The sequence below is a fragment of the Hipposideros armiger genome, unplaced genomic scaffold (genome assembly GCF_001890085.2).
Source record: "Hipposideros armiger isolate ML-2016 unplaced genomic scaffold, ASM189008v1 scaffold_106, whole genome shotgun sequence".
In the NCBI taxonomy this organism is placed as follows: domain Eukaryota; kingdom Metazoa; phylum Chordata; class Mammalia; order Chiroptera; family Hipposideridae; genus Hipposideros; species Hipposideros armiger.
The window spans coordinates 2,023,727-2,045,018 of record NW_017731456.1 but is presented as its reverse complement, the minus strand read 5'-3'; the positions used below and the strand labels follow the sequence as shown (position 1 = coordinate 2,045,018).

At 37.7% G+C, this 21,292-nt stretch overlaps 1 protein-coding gene across 24 annotated transcripts in view; it reads right to left on the bottom strand.

The window, feature by feature from the left end:
• SGIP1 (SH3GL interacting endocytic adaptor 1) overlaps positions 1 to 21,292 on the bottom strand; it is a 194,061-nt gene that overhangs the window by 35,986 nt on the left and 136,783 nt on the right. For 12 of the 24 annotated variants that reach the window (XM_019646736.1, XM_019646737.1, XM_019646735.1 and 9 more), the window contains 4 exons: positions 17,350 to 17,477; positions 16,262 to 16,388; positions 11,189 to 11,254; positions 10,190 to 10,249 (listed from right to left, as the gene is read on the bottom strand). In XM_019646736.1, the coding sequence (XP_019502281.1) occupies positions 10,190 to 10,249; positions 11,189 to 11,254; positions 16,262 to 16,388; positions 17,350 to 17,477 (381 nt within the window). The remainder of the gene's footprint in view (positions 1 to 10,189; positions 10,250 to 11,188; positions 11,255 to 16,261; positions 16,389 to 17,349; positions 17,478 to 21,292) is intronic. The other 12 variants (XM_019646744.1, XM_019646745.1, XM_019646754.1 and 9 more) reach the window with 3 other exon arrangements.

The following is a 21,292-nucleotide window of genomic DNA, read 5'->3' as shown; positions in this document are numbered from 1 at the left end:
AGTACCATGCACATAACAGGCACTCAATAAATACTTGCTGATTGAATGACTATAGCCATAACAATATCTATCTTTATAGCAATATTATCAAGGCCTTATTCTACAAATGTGTTCACTGTTTTTCCTATCAGATACCTACCTACTGCAGAATTAGTAAATGTGGAAAAACTTATAATTTTGCTGTGCATCCATCATAATAAATGTTGTATATATACATATACATATACATATATGCATATGAAGACAGTTTCGACTTCTAAAGAATGTTAACTATGAATATATCTAGGCATATGCATATTGAAGCTACTGAGGACTATTTCAAGTCAAACTGTATAATATCACAATGGACAACAAATTCCTTCTTTTGAACATAACTTATGTGTCTATAAGTTTAGGTAGATAAGTTTACAGTCTTTCTTAGGAGCTACTACTGCATGAAAAAAGAAAAATGAAGTGTCCTATAGAAAACCAATTTTCTTTCTATTCAAAAGCAAAGAGATACAAAATTTATTACTCAATTATTTTTAAGATTTATACAAGTCATTACATTTTTATTTGATGTACCCACCAACATTAAAAATCCCTTCAGTCGTACATTATGTTCAGTTTCTAGTGTTTACATTTATGTGCCAGGAGGAAGAAAAAGGAGAAAGAAATAAAAGATTGCAAGACGGATGAGAAGGACACACACCTAAGAGAGGATGAAAGGCTTTGACGGGCAGCGCTTAGAGAAAAGAGGCAGTGCGTCATAGCTACGTTAATTTGTATTTGCAGTAATAACCATCTAGAAGCTAGTACTTTTCTTCTAGGCTTGATGCCTACAATTTTCCTCTCTGGTACATGAACAGTCACACTCAGAGTGTAACTGGGTTAGCCAGTTAAACATTCCCTCAGGCATGAACAACAGAGAGACAACAGATCAGCAAAAGATATCTAATTTTTATATGTTTATGTATATTTGATTTATTTTTAAATTATACTTAATACATTCCACAAAAACATATCCACTGAATATCATGCATTCAAAATTAATCACTAATATTTTTATGATTATTTAAAGGAAAAATACAATGGAGCAAGTTCTAAGTTGTAATGCATTTTTTTCCAGTGTGGCTCCTGAATACAGGCATGCCCCAAGATTAAACCCTGACCTCTATGGATTCAGCCCTTATCTCTAAGCAAATGACTCCCAAATTTCCACAGTCTATTTACTCCTAGACTCCTACTACCTGCATAGCATGCAGGACCTCAAAGCTGAGAAGTCTCAAAAGTGACTCATTGTTCCTGACAAAACCTAATACTACTGGGGACACCTTTTCATGGTTGACAACAGCACCCTTCCCCCTGTGTCTCAGGATGGAAGCTTTCACTCCTTACCACATCTTATTAGATGTCAAATATTTCTATCTCAGTAGTGTTACTCAAATCCCTGGATGAAAACGGTACTGCCAGTCCCTTACTACTTCTTTCAGACTGCTTTAGTAAATTCCCAAATTTCTCTCTGTCTCCAATCCTAAAAATCAAAGATGATTTATACCACATCCTGTCTCAAAAATTTCTCAAAATTCCACCTTGCATATGGATTGTAATTCAAATTTTCTTCTTTCCATATTTAAAGCCCTTTAGAATATAACCTCTACTTACTTTTCAAGACCATCTCTTAAAACATGACTTGCTTCTCCCAGTGTTTACCATCCCTGCATACAACCTAGATATCACTCACCCTAATGCCTTTGTTCAAGTTATGTATTCAAATTGGAACAGTCTTAGCTGTCTGAAGTCCTCCTTGCCCCTTAATGTCAGCCAACTCAAGTCCCTGTGCCTCCAAGAAGTTATCCAGATTCTTCCCAGTGAAAAATCTATCCCTTCTTCACCCTTTCCAGCAGGTGTTTACAGCTCAATCATGGCATCTACTACAGCCTGTCTTTGATAGGAAATGCCTATCTCTTCTATTTCTTGTGAATTCCTAAAAGGCAGAAGCCGTACCATTCTACATCCATAATTCCTACACAGGGGCTTATAGCTAAGTGGAGCTCATGGAATGTTTGTGAATCACTGAATAAAGAAATAAATGAGTGCATATTTCTTTACTTTTCTGTTCTCTTCATCATGACCCTTATTCCCTCTTCCTGCTTGAGGGACTCTTTCACTTATGTTTCAGGTTTTGCAATTGTCTACGCAAAGCAACCCTTCTTTTCAGAGCTTAAGGCTTTGTACTGTTCTCCTTAGTTCCCCATTTGGTAGCTCTAGTCAGATGAGAAATCCTGTGTTATATTCTACTTCTGCGTTCAGGCAAATGTGACTCAAACTCAGGTTTCATCTCCTTTGCTGGGGAGTAAAAGCTTCAATCTTGAACAAAGCGAAAGCTGCCCAACATTTGTGTATTTTAAAGCTGATGAACTGTGCTCTTTTTCTTTTGAGTGAGGTATACATTCAGAAACAGTTATGCATTTTGGGCTGCTATGGTCATAGGAGGAAGAAAATATACCATCAGCAAGTCTGATGGAAATGTGAGCAGAAGCTCCTGGGTTTAATCACTACCAGAGACCCAAGGAGTCACTTCAGAGGCCAGGAAGATACTGAAATAAGAAACAAATGCATGTTGGATATAGCACCTTCTTGGTCCCTTCCTTAAATTCTCCTCTTTTAGTTTGGATGCAACCTCAAAGTATGAATAAGAAACTTTCATAGCTATCAAGCCATAAAAAGATATGGACTATTCTTAAATGCATATTATTAGGTGAAAGAAGCCAATCTGAAAAGGCTACATATTATATGATTCCAACTGTATGGCATTCTGGAAAGGGCAAAACTATGGAGCCAGTAAAAAGATCAGTTGTTGCCAGGAGTTGAAGGTGGGGAGGGGTGAATAGGCAGAGCACAGAGAATTTTTAGGGAATATCATACTCTATATGATACTTTAAAGGTGGATACATGTCATGCATTTGACCAAACCTATAGAATGTACAACACCAAGAGTGAATCCTAATGTCAACTAGGAACTTTGGGTGATTATGATGGGTCAGTGTAGATTCATCAGTTGCAACAAATGCACCACTCTGGTAGAGGATGGTGATAATGGGAGAGACTACACATGTGTGGGGGCATGGGGTAAAGGGGAAGTCTCTGTAACTTCCCCTCAATTATATGGTGAACCTCAAACTGCTCTAAAAACATAGTCTTAATAAAAATAAGACAAAAAATCATCTTTCATATTGTATAGAACATTAATAAGCAAAGGAAAATTTAATTTGATTTTCCTAATGGTCCTGCCAGATGGATATTATACCTTGCACTTTAAAGATGATAAAACAGAGACTCAGAGACATTACATTTTCAAGATCACATGATTATCGAGTGGCACAGACAGATTTGAATATTATAGTGGTTAGGGACATCAGTTCTATCACATAACAACTGATGAACCCACTGATGATCTATGTTATCTTGGGAAATTAACCTAAATTCTCAGAGCCTCTGTTTACACATCTGTAAAATGTGAATGATAATAGAGCCCACTTCATACAGTTGCTTTGTGGATTATGTGAGCTTGTGGATATAGAGCAAATAGCACAGGATGTGGCCCTTGGTAAGAGCTCTGCAGTGATATTGCATCAGCAGCAATATTAGTGTTAGCAGCAGCACCCTGTATATGCAGAATCCAAACAAAATGATCTTTTCATTAACCAGGTACCCCTTGCTTGGTGATTCAGGATAGAAGCTGCCGCCTACTCTTAAGCTTTCCCACAAATATTTACTTGAATAGAATTCTGATATGAATGCTATATCATGTCCTCCCTAGCAGCCCGTTCACACAATTTGGCCTAGACAGCAGGACAAAAACAGGGAGCACCTTGCTGACTATGATAATAAGAAATATATATTTGGTCTCTATCCTCAGTTCCTGGCAGAGAGCTCCCAAAACTCTTATAATTTCCTGAGTGATAACGGTGAGAGGGGAGTCTTTTGTTGCTCATAATAAGCCTCTTTTAACCATACTCGGCTTTATACTAATGAGGTGAGTCTTGGAGGATGGGGGCTGGTTGCCAGAGGAACCAACCTTGTGATTAGAACACTGGAACTTTCTGTCTCATCCCCAGACCTTTGAAAGGTGAGATTGATTTAGTCACCAATGGTCAATGATTGAATCAATCATACCTCTGTAATAGACCTTTATAGCCAACTCTAACACAATGGAGTTTGGAGAGCATCTGGGTTGGAGAACACAGCAAGGTGCTGGAAAGGTGGCATGCCTAGAGAGGGCATGGAAACTTGTGCCCCTTTCCCCACACCTTGCTCTATGCATCTCGTTTGGCTGTTCCGGAATTGTATCCTTTATAAAAAAAGGTAACATAAAGTAAAGGACTTTCCTGAGTTCTGTGAGCCATTCTAGAAATTTATCAAACCCAAGATGGGAGTTGTGGGAACCCAGAATCTAAAGCTGGTCAATCAGAAGTACAGGTGACAACCTAGGACATTTGATTAGTGCCTGACATGGGGCGAGAGGGCAGTCTTGTGGGATTGAGCCCTTAATCTGTGGGGTCTGTGCTAACTTCAGATAGTTAGCGTCAGAATTGTTTAATGTGAGGGGGAAAATCCACACATTTCATTGTCAGAAGTGTTTTGGGTAGTATAGAGAAAGAGAGTTTCTCTTTTACTGGCTTTCTGTTCTATTACCAGCATGACAGTCATACAGCAAACATGAGTGAGACAGGGCAACTACTTCAAAGAGCAGGAAACCACATGAAATATCAGCATATTGGTCAATCCCAGAGATTTTCAGAGCCAGGCAACTAATTTCTTATAAAAAGTCAAAGTGAATTTTAGAACCCTCAGTAGATCTGTCTGGTAGAACATTTTTCCAGTTCCACTCCACTTGAATCTTCTAAATGGGTTTAGACTATTTAAAAAAAAACCCAAAAAACAAAAACCTCTCTATGACCTTCAGTTGTTTTAATAAAAAAAGATTTTACATTTTATATTTACAATATAGTTTACATATAAAAATTAGAAATAGCTAGGAAGTATGATTTTAATGTTTTTTAAAATGACAGTCTTATATCACTGCTTTTTACATTTCTCTATATTTTTCCAAACCTGACTGCACTTAATGCTGTGATTTACAGGGTGGGTACTGAATAACTTACTGTGTTACTGATTGAAAGGGCCTACAATGGGGTAGGTACAATTAGTGGACACTTCCTGCTTGAAAAATGTTGTGAATTTAGCAAAACAGTTGCTTCCCAGAAAATTGGTCACACCTTCCAATTTTCCATTCTCTAGTGACTCTCTGGAAATGAACTATCTTTCTGGCTACATGTGAAAAATTGGACCTGTTTGCTTTTTACAGGGTATTATTACAATGCCCTGGCGTAGTAATATGGAAAGTTGAGTGGTTCATGAGTACAATTATGTCTCACTATTGGCTTATCGGAAAAGTCATGACATATATTTTTCTGTTTTTCGTTGCAAAAATGCATCATATTTACTAAATAGGGACATTTAATAACCTGCTGAAAGAGGTCAGAAGCTTAAAATGCCCAAGAGTTCATTCTTTTCACATAGACAACATAATCCCAAAGAGGAAAACGTAGCTCCCAGCTCCTGTTGTATAGATGACTAAAGCTCCTACAGAAACATTGTTTTTTCCTCTATAAGGTCTAATCTGCATAGAGAAAAGAGCTTGAATAGTATACTGAATGAGAATGGAGTGGATATAGACCAGAGGTCTCAGTGAGGTTCAAGATAAGGTATAATCAGGAATTGGAGAAGCAGAAGGTCAGGAGATTAGGGAAAACCCACCAGCACCACCTGCCTCAAGGGGCTATTGCAAAGACTGAATGAGATTATGTATGTGGAACAGAGCATCATCCTACGTCTCCAGCTAGGTGGCTTGGCTTTAAATCTGTACTCTGCTTCTTCCTAACTGAGTGACCTGCAAAAGTTACTTCCATTATCTGAATCTTAATTTCTTCATTAGTGAGTTGTGCAGATTCAATGAGATAACAGATGGGATGCACTTTGCACTAGCAAGCACTACAATACTATTATTCATTACCTTTATTACCTCAGGTTCCCTATTTAAAATTGCAACCCCAATATGCTCCATTCTACTTTCCTATTTTATTTTTTCCTATAGAATTTCTTACCATCTTCATGCTACATATTTTACTTATTTATTTATCTTCTTATTTTTGACTCTCCACGTTAGAAGGTAAGCTCCATGGCAACAGCAACTGTTTTCTGTTCTGTTCATTACTGGGGAGTGCCTAGGATAGTGCTAGCATACAACCGTACCCAATAAATATTTGTTGAATGAAAGAATCGTTGCATAATGATGTATTTGTATAGGAAGGGTGAAAAATTGTTAATTATGAAGTAGGCAAAATGACCCTTGCGAGTGGGGATCATTTCCAAGATATGGCCAGAGGTGGGGGTTACTGAGCGAAGGGGAGAGAAAGTTTGTGGGATCTGAAGAAGTCATAGAGGTCCTGGGGTCATCCACATCAAATCCATATGGGTCACAGGATGAAGCGAGGAAGTGAGGTAGAGAAGAGGATGAAAGGGAGCTGCCAGCATCTCTAAGGCCCTAGACAAACACAGAGGAAAGCTTTGCAGGACAGTAGTGGATAGCAATAAGGAGTGGTAGAAAGTGGAATTATCAGGTGGCTGCTTTTCACATTTTCGGGGTGGGGGTGGGGGCATAGTTTGGAAGTGGCAGTGGGGAGTTGGGAGGATTCAAACACTGTCTCCTAGTCCCATGACATATGACCCACAGAACTGAAGAGCTTTCCATAGAGAGTACTACAGGAGAAGAGATGGTCCCTGGAAACAGATGGGATTCAGTTACGGGAACAGGTGAATGAATTTGGCACAGAGTCCTAGAATGTAGAGAAGGGTGTTGCTAAGGAGGTGACATTCCCGAATGCATGATGGGAGTAAGAGCAGTAAACACAAGCACAGGGGAGTCTAGAGATGATTGTGAAGAAGGCTGTATGCACAGAACATAGAGATGATATTCAGACACAAGGACACTCAAGAATGTATGTGTGGTTGCAGGCTCCCCCTCCCCTCATTACCAGATACAAGATGATTCTGTAGTTAAATAAGCTAACCAAGGAGAGGGGCAGCACATTTCTGGAAACATCTTGATGTTAAAATGCTCTAGGGAACTTTTACTTGTCATAGAAATATCTTTCCCTTTCTCCCATCTCAGATGAATACTTGATAGCTTCAATAGGATATACTCTTGGATGAATAAATTTAAAAAGTTCTTACCTTTCTTGTAACCTTTACTTTTTTTATTAGCACAACTTAAATAAGTTAAGATTTCAGTGAAAATTTTTATAAAAGTAAAACATTAAGAAAAGCTTTGGAATTCTTGTGAGTTAGAACCATTGTCTAACTTTCTTATGTCTCTAGTTAAGTTAAATTTGGAAGTGTGACACACCTCATGTTATCTCCAAAGAAACTCATAAGCCAATGTTCATTATTTAGTTAGTTGGTCAGTCAGTGGCTCAAATACTTAGTGACTATGATGCTGAAAGCACTATAAGAACAAAGCAATGAATAAGACAGGGTAAAGTTTTGCACTATAAAAACACTATATAGAAGCCAATAAGTAATAATTTAAAAATATTTAGAACAATTAATATTTTGTCATGGGGATATTTCTTCCTCTTCTACATTCCCTGAATGAAGAATTGAAGATAATGATAATTATTCATAATAAAAAATGTGGGTAAAACCAGAGTACCCTAGAAGAATATGCAAGAAGGTCTATTCAATAAAACGTTGAAGGACAGTTTTTTGAATTATAAAAATTGGGGTAGGGGCACTGTTCTCAAAGCAATTTAACATGTCACTATTTCTATGTCATCACAGCAGAAAAAAAACAAAACAAAAAAACTCCTTGCAGGTTGTACTAACTAAAAATAGCTGAGACTAATATACATAAATGATGAAAACAAAACTCCATTCTTACAACAAAGCTATTCTTGCTCAGGTGGCAAGGTGTCATTTTTAGTTTCTCCTAAGTTGTCCCTTGAAGTTGATTTTAATGTTCTTTTATCTGCATAAGCATACCTTGATGATATAAGGAGAGATACACATTCATTATATGGCTGCTCCTACAGTCCCCAGGGAAACCTTGTCTATATTTCCCAGGTTTGAGCAAGGTCCAAGATAACACAGTACCAGAGATTCCAAATCATTTCTATTACAACTCTTTTTTGCATAACTTCTCTTGGCCCAAATTGAGATACTTAAAGAATTTGGATCTTACGAATTAGAATAGCAGTTACCAACTTTAGATACGTAGAAATCTACTAACAAATATATTTTCCTAACACGAAAAAAATGTGGTTTGCGTTATGTTATTTCACACATTGATTAATACTTATATTTGATGAATAATATATATTTTAAAGACAAACCGAAGACCAAAAATTGTCTTTAGATTGGTATCTTCAAAAAAATACGATCCCTGTCTGTTTAAAGAGACAACAAAGCTAAAACACAAGCAAAGGAGCCAATAGATAGTCTGAAGCCAAAGCAAACTGTAACGACAAAACCTTGCCAAAGTGTGTTTTTTTTTTTTTTGAGCTCCAGACAGTTATTGAGGGTTATCTACCAATGGCTTAATTTCCTGGTTAAAGCAGGGTCACTACAGCTACTGCTGTGGCCAGACTGAAGCTGAGCAGGGGCCTTCACACAGGCAGGTATTTGCAGTGCTTCAGGATTACCAACCTATTCAACCACAACTTCTCCTTTTGAGATGTGCTCATCAGTAAAAAGACACCTGGGCACTTTTTAATTCCATCTGATTCAAAGAGAAAGTGTAGAAGGCTACAAGTTTGTGGACTTTGCATCTTGGTTATTACAAAATTAATGACCTGAGACAATGAAAGCTTCTGACATGATGTGAAAAATATGGGCCCTCTCCTGAAAACTGCCTATCCATCTGTCCTCTACCTGAGCCAGGACAAGATATCAGGTGTTTGGCAAGTTTTAAACTGGACACTTTTTTCTGCTGCTCTCCAAGCTACTCCAAGCTAAGGACTTCCATGTCTAGGACTATCTCACAAGGAAAATTCACTGTTGAGAGAAAAAAGCCATACCACATGAAATACTTAAAGACCTGTATTAGTCATGATTTTTAAAACTGCGTTAAAACACACATTCAAGTTTGGAAAGGTCTTTCTGTTGTCATGAAACACAAAGACAAGTTTAATATTTAGACTCAATTCTAGCGTAGAATATTATTTGGCCAACTTTTGATCCCAGGATAAATTCAGCCATTTAAAATCATAGAAAGTTGGGTCTTAAGTGATAAATATTTATGTGTAAGATGGCTCATTAAGTAAGTTAAATGACTTAAATTGCCCCTACCACTAATTTAAATGGGCCATTTTTTTCAAACTCGACTATTAAAATGATTTAGAATTTAATATAAAACATAAGAATGCTAATCCTTAATGCAAAATATAACCAATTAATCAACACTGAGGTTAGATATCTGACATTATATTTATGTATATTTTCCTTAATTTTCTAAAATGGCAAGTCCAGCAATAGTTGTCCATTTTACTACAGTCATTTCAGTTGCAATTTCAGTTGTAAATAGAACTTACTAAAATACCTCTCTTTTTCTTTTCCTTATTTTTCTGATCTCCTATGCAGCATTCCTTGTCATAAGGATATGTATATATATATATATATATATATATATATATATATATATATGCATATTTACATTTACAATAATGGATGTTATATCTGAACTATTACTTATCCAAAACAGTTACATGCCAATTCCAACCAAAAATGTCCTTATATGTGTTGCATTGCATTTGCAATAGAGTTAGGGAAGAGCCCTGGTTGACAGAGTTAAGTTCCTTGGCCAAAAAAATGTGTTTTTGTTTTTGTTTTTCAATTTAACACAGTTAATTAAGTAATCAATATTAACTGCAAATTAGCTTTAATTTTTTAATGTAAAAAATTGAAGATCCCATACAAACCAAATTCATGTGATATTTCTTTAGTATTTAATATTTTCTAAGTAGCCATAGCATTTTTATAGAGAGGGTAAGACCAGGTCTTTTGAAGAGAACTGGAATTTTGAAATGCAGATGGGGATAAAGGATGCGGGGAGTATATATTAAAATCTGGTATGCTATGTACTACTTACCTTCAAAAGTCAAATAAAACTTTCCTCTGTCAAACCAAACGAGGGAAGGCTGTTCATTCTCTGTATGGCCAGGAGTTGAAGCGGGATGGGAAAGGTTAAGGAGAGGGAGAGAGAAGGACACAGTATGAGTTACAGAGCAGGTCATTAATCTCACTATGGGGGAGGGCGGAGGCATTGCATGCCATTATCGTGCAGGAAAAAGGGAAGGCTGGCAATCTATGGTTTTTTTTTTTTAATTTTTTTAGTTCAGGAAACAGAAAGCAAAGCAAAGCTATGGAGGACTAAAGGGATGGGCATGTGTTGTTGGTAGCTTGATACTCGGTGCATGTGCACATGGAGCGGAAGTCTTCCTGGCCATGCAGGGGGCGTCAGCATATTTTAACTGCGCTAGTTTGGGCAAACTGTCATTCAGCAATTGCTGTATCCATTTCATCTTCAATGTCATCCCCTTCTATACTTTCCAAAAAGATAAACTCGGAGTTATGGGTTATAGAAACTTAGCTTAGGTTTTAAATGACAATAGCATTGCATATCAATTTAATGTTCCTGGAAGATGTCATATATCTTCCGTCCCCTCCCTTGGAATCACCTTAGGCATCCAGACACAAAACACCCTTTACCTACGTACCAAAGAGAAAACAAGATTACTAATGGTGCTCTATTTTTTTTTCTTTAATTAAAAAGCAGTCACTGGACATGTAATTCTGAGCAGTTAAATTATTCCTTCCTTTGTAAATTCACAAAGCAATAGCAGCTCATCTTTTTCAAAACTTTTCACTGAGAAACTGTCATGCAACCTGCTGCTTTTTAATAGGTTTACTTAAAAAATTTTAAATGGCATGAGTTCCACGATGAACAGTAAATAGACAGGGTGTATCTGAGAGGCACTGGACACTCATGAGGTGAGTAGCATGTCCATGAAGTTTGTAGCATTCAGATGGTGTAATGGCTTGGATTTCAAAGTCTAGGTATCTAGAGATCACTCGGCTAGCACCATACCTGCAGGGGTTTCACAGCGCCTTTCAAATGAGGGCAGTTTGTCATAAAAAACATCATCTTCTGACACTACGAACCAAAGAAATATAAAGGAATGGAAAACAAAAACACAAATACAAATCTCAAATGAAATTAAGCAGCACACTTTACTGATCGAAACACAAGAATGACTTTAATGGAAAAAGGAAACAAAACCTAAGACACTGGGATTATGACGAGGATATAAAAAAAAGTGACATACTCATTTCATGATGATTCTGACAAGAAATTAAAATTTTAAAAATGACAAGCATTAGCATCTGTGAATTTGGCTGAAGTTAGTGCCGTGTTAGCATCTGTGAATTTGGCTGAAGTTAGTGCTGTGGAAGAAATCACGCCCCCACCTTTTCAGGGAGTTGTTAAAGGCCCTACCATTAATAATTGACTCGTGCAAATCTAGTTCACTCAGACACAATTCTCAAGTGGCCAGACATATATCTAGCAACAGAACCTCCTGACAGCACTGACAGCTCCACAGAATCACCCAGTATGCACCTCCCCTTCCTCCCACCATGGGGAAAGAGGAAGCTTTTAACGAGACCATAAAAAAGCAACAGCATAAACCTGAGATCCCTGAATGAAGTATCCCATTTCAGCTTCATCAAAATCCGAATTCAATTGCCTTGCACCTGTCTTTGGTAGTTATGGACTGTTAATTTTGAACAGCATTACTGTAATTCCATCTTTGACTATGGTATCCAGCTATGACCAAATGTCTTTGTAAATTGGTCTCAACAGTTGGCTCTGGACTCCAACCGTTCCAGATCTTTGCACATAGTCTCCCTTCTCACCAACTAACAAATGCAGGTAATTGAAATTTTACTCTATGTGATTAGAAAAAAAAGTACCAAATGCCACATGTCCTAAGGGTATTACTACAACTTTAACAGAAAGTTGAATAAAATCTGTACAAAGACCAGTAAAGAGGAATCTTTCCTATAATGTAGAGAAGATAAGGAAATAAATGAGGGTAGAAAAATTATTCCATAAACAATGTTTCTTGCAAAATATTCTACTAGCTTGCCTTCTAGACTTAGGGAGTAAGGCAGGAAAACTATTTCTCTGCCAGTTTTTAAGGTTCTAAGATATCACCTGTCAATCAGTTTTTATTATACATCTGTCTTCCTTGGTGGCTAGAACAAGCTAATGCAACTCCTATAATATCTATGGGAGAGGAACAGGACAAATGGAACTGGCCCTAAGGAGGACACTCCATAGTATTGAGAGAAAATAGGAAGGAAAACAGTTACATTGGCAGTAACTGAATGTAACAGTACCTTTTTACACCTAATAGTGGGAAATGATGGAGGATATTCCTTTCTTTTAAAGATATTATTTCCTATTTACATCTCCTTAAAATGAGGAGACTCCAATATTGCCATTTGTTCTTTGAACTTAAGTTACAAATGAATAATTCATAAGGGTTGAATAGTCTGTGTGTGTGTGTGTGTGTATTCACACACACACACACACACACACACACACACATATATATATATATATATATATATATATATATATATATATACACACACATATATATGTATGTATTATGGTGGTTGTGGACATGGAGGACTTAGAAGAAAATATCCTAAATAAATCAGAGAGCTTAAAAAAATGAGTCATTGGATAGCTCTGTGCTTGATTTAAATAAGGGCAGCATTCAAATTAAATATAGAAGAAAAAATTTCCTTAGAGAACTAGCCATGACAATGGCCTCAAATTGATCTGGGAGGGGGAAGCCAGTAATGGAGATAGGATTTTCAAAAAAAAAAAAAAGACTGAAATTATGTGGGAATTTTTAATTGGAATCAAGAATATCCACCCCCAAATGTCTTCCTTTTTGTGCAGAATAATTGCCATTAATACAGGTATTTTTCAAAGAAAGCTTATCCAATTCAGAATTACCTCCCAGCGTTAAGAGACAAAGGCTTGGAGGAAATGTTTGAAGTTTTAGGTGCTATGGTTAACATTCCAGTACTGCATACAAATCACTTTTGCTCAAAGTAGGACACCAAAGGAAACATCAAGGTCTATCTGATGCTTCCTTTGGTGCCCATAAATGATTGCTTTTCATTCATTACAGATTCCTGGGATGTTAAAAAAGCAATTGAAAGTGCATAATTAACAGTGAAGGAATATAATTAACAGTAAATTCAACAATGAACAAAAATTGTCTCTATGATAGTCTTTTTGCATTGGGATCCAAAAGCAAGATTCTGCAAACATCTAAAAAAAGACTAACAACCACCCATAGAAATAAGAAAAAGTAATAAAAATGGATATTTACAAGTAGAGATAATTCCATATTTATCTCTGTCTCTAAATGTCTAGGATTTTGTTTCTTAAACTATAATAACTTTAAATATTTTGTATATTCCTATATTAGTAGATTTCTCCCCAAAATCATAGAGTGAAGTTCCAGTGAATTTTACTGAATACAAAAGGAGTTTATTGTATTTCATTGATCCTAGAATGTGTACTTTTTCACACTTTTAATCTCTCAAATTGGGATGAGTCTTAAAACCACTGTGATAGCAAAGCATTTCATCTTAGTTCAGTTGGCAGCTTTCCCCTCCCTTTCTTAGTCATATATAAAACAATAGTACATCTTCCAATTGAGGGTGTCTTAAATTCAGTGAAGTACAGTTGCCTAGAAACTCTTCATTTGCGTGTGACAATATACAGAAAGTCCTATTTTCAGGTGTGGCATCAGATTTACTATTTGATAATCACAGCTCTCAGCTCTCATGAAAGATTTTATGTCCAAAATCTTACAGGGGGCCTTTTCTTATATGAATTGTCATGTAGGAAGACTAAGCGTGCTCTTAAAAATTGAGTCCTTGAATTACATTCAACTTTGCTTATTTGTTCCCACCACACTTGCCCCAATTTTGGCTCAAGTTACATAGGAAATGCCAAAAAATATTATGGTGGTGCAAAGGAAATGTTGAGGCACCAACTTCAGGGAATTTGCTGCTGAAATTTGCTAGTTTCCTGAGCCATTTGACTCCATTAAGTTGACATTCCAAGTCAGTCATGAGTAGTCAGCCCTTTGGTACCGAGCAGCCAAAGCACATCTTCTCCAAAAAGAGATAAACAGCAACACACAAGAAACTGCTGGGCAGTCAGTCATTTGACAATGTATTTACTTCAGTGAGAAGTGGCTGTCAGGTGACCTCCAGCAGCAGGAAATAAAGAACAGGACAGTGAGGAATGTAGGGAGAAGATGAAAACCAAGTTAAAATGAACAAAACCAAACAGATTAAATCAGAATGCTCCTCAGCAATGAAGCAATGTGACTCTCCTCTCAGGTGTTTTTTTTTTTTTTTCTTTTTAAACCCCTCTGTGGTTCATCTTGAATGAATGCATACTAGATGTGTTAAGAATCAAAGTCACTGGCCAGAATTTGAGATTTCTGCGGCAGGGAGTATAAAAACACATTGTACGAAACATGGACACAGTTCAAATTCCTGGTGTGTGCAATTTTCTCTGTGAATCTCAATGAGTTGAAAGAACATGTTAGACAGTCATCTGAAGTCACTTGAGGATTGCTTTCTGAGTGTCAATTTCTCCTTCTTCCTTTCCCTCTTTGACCAACCAGGAAAGTCACATGGAGTGGATGGGACACATGATCTTTAGAAAAACAAACAAAAACAAAAACAAAAAACAGAGCAGGAATGAGGGGAATGGCTGTAGCCATCAAGAGTATTAAAGAGAGTTCAAAAATAAAGTTGGGATGTTACAGAACAAACAAACAAACAATCGAAAAAGCCAGAAAGAAATTAACTGATAGGCATATAAAAATAGAAAGCCCCAAACTGCCCCAATCAATGATGCAGATAAAGAATAGACTTGGCTATATACATAATGTTAAACATCTGTCTGTTATTGCATCAGAAAATCGAATAGCTGCCTATCTTTTCACCAAATTTGAAGGATTCTTTTGGGCTGGCCTAATTAATAAAACAGAGCATGTGATGTAGCTGACCTTCTCTCTGGGAACCCTAAGAGACACACCTTCACTTATTCCCCTGGAAAACATGGAGTTCTTTTCCAGATGAGCTTCAGGCTTTGGTCAAACACTACTCCTCACATGGACAACTCTATAGCGTGCTCTTGGTAAGTAGCAGGAATTTATTTAGCTTTGGTTAATGATTATCCGAAGCAATGTGAGATGGCCAGCTGGTTTACAATATGGTAGACTTAGAGGGGAGTTCTGACAGTAAAGGAAGACAATAGGGAAAAAATGGAATGGGGAAGCTCCAGGTCAGAGACACCATGCAAATATGAAAGGTGGCAGGAGCCTGTGAAAGATGGGTGAGGGGTATAGAGAGACCAGCCTTGGGAACAGGGAAGACGCTCCAGGCAAAATGAGGCATTTAAACCTGGGAAAACCATCCAGCTGAGCATCCATTCACAACTCTTCACTTTCATTACACCATAAAGAAAGAGGCACAAAGGCATTTACTGAAAATGTCAGCAATGGCTTATTTCTTGGGGAAAATTGGCCACATATCACTGAAAAGCACTAGAAAAAAATGTCAAAAAGTGTGCTCAAGTCCCACAGTGCCAAGGTATACACCATCTCTCAACATAAGAGCAACCAAAAGTGATGAAGAAACGAAAGCTTCAAAAAAACAAAAGTTCTAGATTTTGTGATTTGTGATGTGGTACACAGTGGAATTGAAATAGACATTGCCCCTCAAAGGAGAGTATTTTGATTTTAAGAAATAATACCTAAATTACAAAATCTCATTTGACGATTTCTTCCTTGATTTTAGGAATAGCTCTGTATGGAATAGCACAAGAGGAGTCCTGCAAAACACAGGCGTTAATGTTCTTTTATTTGTTTATTTGCTTTTAAAGCACTTTGCCTCCTTTGCTGAGAAGGTGCTTTTCAAAGAAGAGTCAGGTGACAGTAGCAAAACACAGCAAAACAATTTTGACCAGAAACATAAGGCCTCAGGGTTTTCAGATCATAAAAATAGCCAGTCAAAACCACAAATGGATGAAAAGAGAGGAGATAATTTTTACCAACTGTGGGAGTGGTGGCTGCGCTCAAGGAATTGGTAGACGATATTGAAGAAGTGCTTTCAGCCCGGGCTAGGGGTGCTATCGGAGGAGGGCTGGAAGAGTGTATGGGAGGGCTAAAAGGTCTGGGCTGTGGGGAGAAGAAAAGACATGGAAAGTTAGATACAAAGGTCTCAATACTTTTGTTCCATATTTTAAATGTCTTCCAGCCCCAGCTATAACAATTCAGATTCTTAGAGAGTACAGGTGACACCATTTTTATATTGAAATTGATTACATCAATACAGAATCTTGTGGATGGAACTAGAGGAACCATAAACCACAAGGTGCTCCACTCAATAGGTACATCCAAATTAGAGAAGCTGACATGTGTGATGCAGTCAGCGATGGTTTGGGACTGTGAACTCACATGCCCTCAGGGACTAAACAGGTAATGTAATGTGAGAGCTTAAACCCATTTAATGCAATTTAAATGCAAAATACTATGCTGTACTAGCTAAACTAAACATTATGAACATCACCAGTTTGTGGCTCCTATGTGTGGATGCCAGAGAAATTTCCCTCTGCCAGATGTCTTTATTTTTCACACAGAATATTCTCCACCCCTCACCCTTAAAACACAATGTAAGAAACTTCCAGAGCAAATTCATCAGGCCACTGCTCTCCTTTATATTTCCATAGTGTGCCTACCACCAATAACTTCTCTGTGATGTCTAAGGACAGAAATCAGGACTTGCCCCCTCTTGGGGTCTTTCAAAACCAGATAAATATAGTGGAAAGAAATGCCTCCTTTTCTACAGGATTTAGCATAATTGAGCATTACTGTCTTACTTTGCATCAAACCCACTGTAACAGAACTGAGGGCTCCCGCACCCCTAGTCCTATATTTTAGATCCTGGCTTGAAAGATGGTAGAGATTTGAGGAGGGTTGAAATGTATACCCATTCTGAGTGACCATCTTTTGGATGCCACCTGTCAGAGTGATCTAAGGCTTAGACCTGAAGTGGAGATAGCCTCTGTTCAGGCTTTTGGCTTCTGTTGGTCATTTTCATCATGAGTTTCTGAGCAAGCCAAGGCAGAAGGGAACATACCACATCTCCGACTCCAGGTTTTCCTGGAGGTAGCTTTGGCCGAGATGGAGGCCGGGGAGGAGGTGGAGGTGGGGTGGTGCTGCTGCTGGGACCCAAGGGAGTGGCAGGCCGAGCAGGGGATGATGCACCTGAAAAACAAGCTGGTGTTAACAATGGCTGAAAACACGGGTGGCCAAAACACAATCATCACTTCATCCCTCCTTCCCCATTCCCACAGTGCAATGCGAGTCCCGAACACTTTTTGTCACCTCAGCAGTTAGCATATTCAAGGCTGTAGCACGTGGTATTGTTTTGTTTGTTTTTGTTTTTTAAATTAAGAAAAAAAAATCACTCAGTTGAACTATGGTTGATGGCAAAAGCTGAAGCTCATTGTCTTTGTTGTCATGTGACACCCAGTGAAAGGTAAATCCTTATATTAGTCTCTGTGACAAAAAATATGTTCTTAAGACTCTTGGCTGAGTGGAGGGTAGCTTTCATTTGGACTACATGCCCACCAAACTTATGATAAATTCTTTTGTGTTTTGCATATTCAGAATTTATTTATGTCCAAGATGAAAATGGAGTTAGAACTTGAAGGAAGATGAATGACGTCTCCACATCATAGGTATATATATTTAAACATGTATAAGAGAATTACCCTTTTCACTATGCTTCAAAATATGAGTGCTGACTTTATAAATGTAAGCAAACCCTTGATGGTGAGTAAAGGACAAAATATAAGAAGGTAAATTAGATGTTGCGTGAGTACTTTGTGTTTAGAATCTTAATAACAGAAACACATGGAGTTTAGAGAATTTTAGGTTTTGAAGGAATCTGTTGTACATCGTTTGCCCACAGTGATTTTGTGATGATTTTTAGAAGAGCCTCTTGGATTTACTTTTCTGGCTGTCAATGACAAGCATGTGAAACACAGAAGACACACAGAGGCTGGCATGCACACCAATCAGCACACCAGTGGGGCCTCTAGACTCAGGGGTCTGCCTGTCGGCCGTTCTACGTCTGGGATAAACTACTTGGCCAAAACCCTTAGGGAAGTCAGATTAACATTCCAAACAGTTCTTGTTCAGAAAAGTTTCAACTACTCCAGAAATTTGTCACTTTGGTTTGAAGCACAGGTATGAAATCATTCCAAGAAAATTTTAAGAAATCCTGCCCAAGGAAAATACCTGTCCCTCCCCCACCGCTCGCACACAAAACTGGGTTCCCTGGAGGACTCTAGGCCAGCATCTGTCTCCAGGCTTTCAGATCCTCAAAGAAGTAGAGCAGCAAACCCATCATCTCAGCATCTGCTCTCACCTTAGGAGAGTCCATGAGGGTAAACCTTGCTATTCTTGTTTAAACAATTTAAAATCTTGATCATGTTGCGTTTCAAAGTGCTCTTTATTCTAAATGTATTTTCATTAGTAGGAAACCCTACTAATTATTACCGCCACCTCCATCCCTACCTCTGCTTCCTCTCTATCACTACCACTTTTTTACTGTATTCTTACTTTTTATTTTGTTGGATCAGAATCTATGCTAGGTATTTTACATGCATTATCTTATTTTATTTCCACAGTAAGCTTCAGAGGATGGTGCTGTTACTATCTTAATGGAAACTAAAGCTCAGAGATGTTCAGTAACTTGCTCAAGGTCACACAACACAAATGATCTATTTAACTCTAAAACCCAAGCTCAAATGAAATGTCTTATAGCTTTAGGTGGGTTGTGGAGTTCCACATTTTGCATAGAGATTGGTCGTATTTTTGCATGCACAGCTTGCACACACCTCTCTCGGTATAAATATTCTTAGTCTTTTGGCAAATCTCTTGAACAAAAAAAATGGGGTATGTTTTGACAGGTCCCACTACAAAGTTTTATTTCAAGTTAATAGATTTACACCGAGGATGTTTTCAGAAAACAAAAGTGACAGCATAGAGATTGGAAATAAACTTTTAAACAACGAAGTCTTTGTCAGGAAGTTTCCTGGGGCTTTTTTTTTTTTTGGGAGGGGGGTTCTAGTTCATTGGAAAACCATGCCATAGGAGTAGTTCAAAATGTCTATCCATGGGTCTATTTCCAAGAAATAATCTTCTGAATCAATCTCAGGAAAAGGTCACCTGCTTATCCTTTTCCTACATGTTCCAGAAGGGAAATTTTAAAAACCAGTTTCAGCAATGCTTGGGAAAGTAGTAATAGGTTATCCATCATCAAGGCAGTGTGGAAAAAACTGGATGAAATGTCAGATGATCTGCCTTCTGGCCCTCCCTGCCGCTTATCAGCGATAGAATCTTAACCCCTCTGAACCTGTTTCCTGTTTTAAAAAATGAGACCTGTTTCTACCTTACAAAGGAGTTGTAACAATCAAAATGGAAAATGCTTATGAAAGCGTTTATTAAACTATAATATGCTACAAAAATGGAAGGCAATCAATAGATGTTGATGCTGATGGTTTAGATGTGTCTTTTGATAGAACTAAAAGCAAAGAAAAAAGTAACTTTTTTCTTTTTTCTTTGCTTTTAGTTCTGTTTTCCCATTCCTTTATTGGCACTTGATTGAATTCATTTTTTTCCTTACTGAATTGATTTAATTGATTTGTTTTGTGCAATTGCAAGACCCTAAGGGAGTCTTTAAGAACAAAACCCTACTTGACAAAACCCTGAGGTTCAGCAGAGGATATCCAGGGCCTGAGGGGGCCTTTCACAACTAAACCAAAGGCTTCACATGCTTTTGTGTGATTATACAATTGTTTCGTATTGTAGGCGTGTAGAAGGTTATTATTTGTACATCTCTCTCATTCTTTAATTATACTTTCATTTTCTCTTCAAGCAGTGTTTATTTCCAAGAACTACGCTGGCAAATAATTGGACAATATCACCAGTTAAGACTTAACTTTAAAAATCACACATATATTATCCGAGTTTTGTGAGTTCCAAAACATTGGCAATCGTTAACATCTGCTCATTCCATTTGCTGCTCTCAACCTGAAGTTCCATCATAGTTTCTTTGGTAACCCCTGAAAGAGCATGACTGTAGCTTCAACTTTCATCTCTCTTTTTGTTTGTGGGTGGGTGGGGGTGGGCAGTGGGGCAGCTGGGGAGAAGTGGTAAATGGAATCCAACAGATCTGAGCTCAGATTTTGGCTCTGCTACTTACTACTAGCTTTGTGAGAACGGCCAAGTTCCGTCTTTGAGCTTCTGTGTCCTATCTGTAAAACGAGGCTAATATACCACAATGTTGTGGGGAGAATCAAGTGACATAAGATATATGCACTTCAAAACATGTAAGGAACTAAGCAGCCTTTCCCAGTTGTGTTTCTTAGAACACAATTTCACCATTTCTTTGAAGAAAGCTTTAAATATGTGTGGGAATGGTTACATCCTATGTTTCTTTTTTGGTCATCAGCACATTACAAGCCCTAAAACAGTACTATCCAACAGAGCTTTCTGCAACCATGAAAGTGTCCTAGAATGAGGTAGACACTAGCCTCATGTGGCCATCGAGCACTTGAATTGTGGCTACTGCATTGAAAGAACTGATTTTTAATTTTAATTATCATTAAGATTAAAATAGCCACATGAGGCTAATGGCTTCCATATTGAACATTGTCGCTCTAAAAATATTTGTAGTTAGGAAATATATTTGGTTAATTCAACCCCAGGTAACTCAAACTCACTTGCGTATGGATGTGCATGCGTGTGTGTGTATCTGTGTTTAACATCTTTTAATATTGCTCTAATATTCCAAGTTGGAAAATGTTGCACCAAACATTCTACCTTTACTAATGCCTTTCTTTCTCTGGCTTCCAAACTTGCTGCAGGCCAATAAAACTCTTTCTCCTTCCTGTCCCTTGTCACACAACCCACACACGAGAAGATATAGCCTTTGCCAAGAATCAGTCTGTATTCCAATAAAGCAATGTTTTGGCTAAACTAGGTATTTTTAGCTTTTTCCCTAAGGAAAT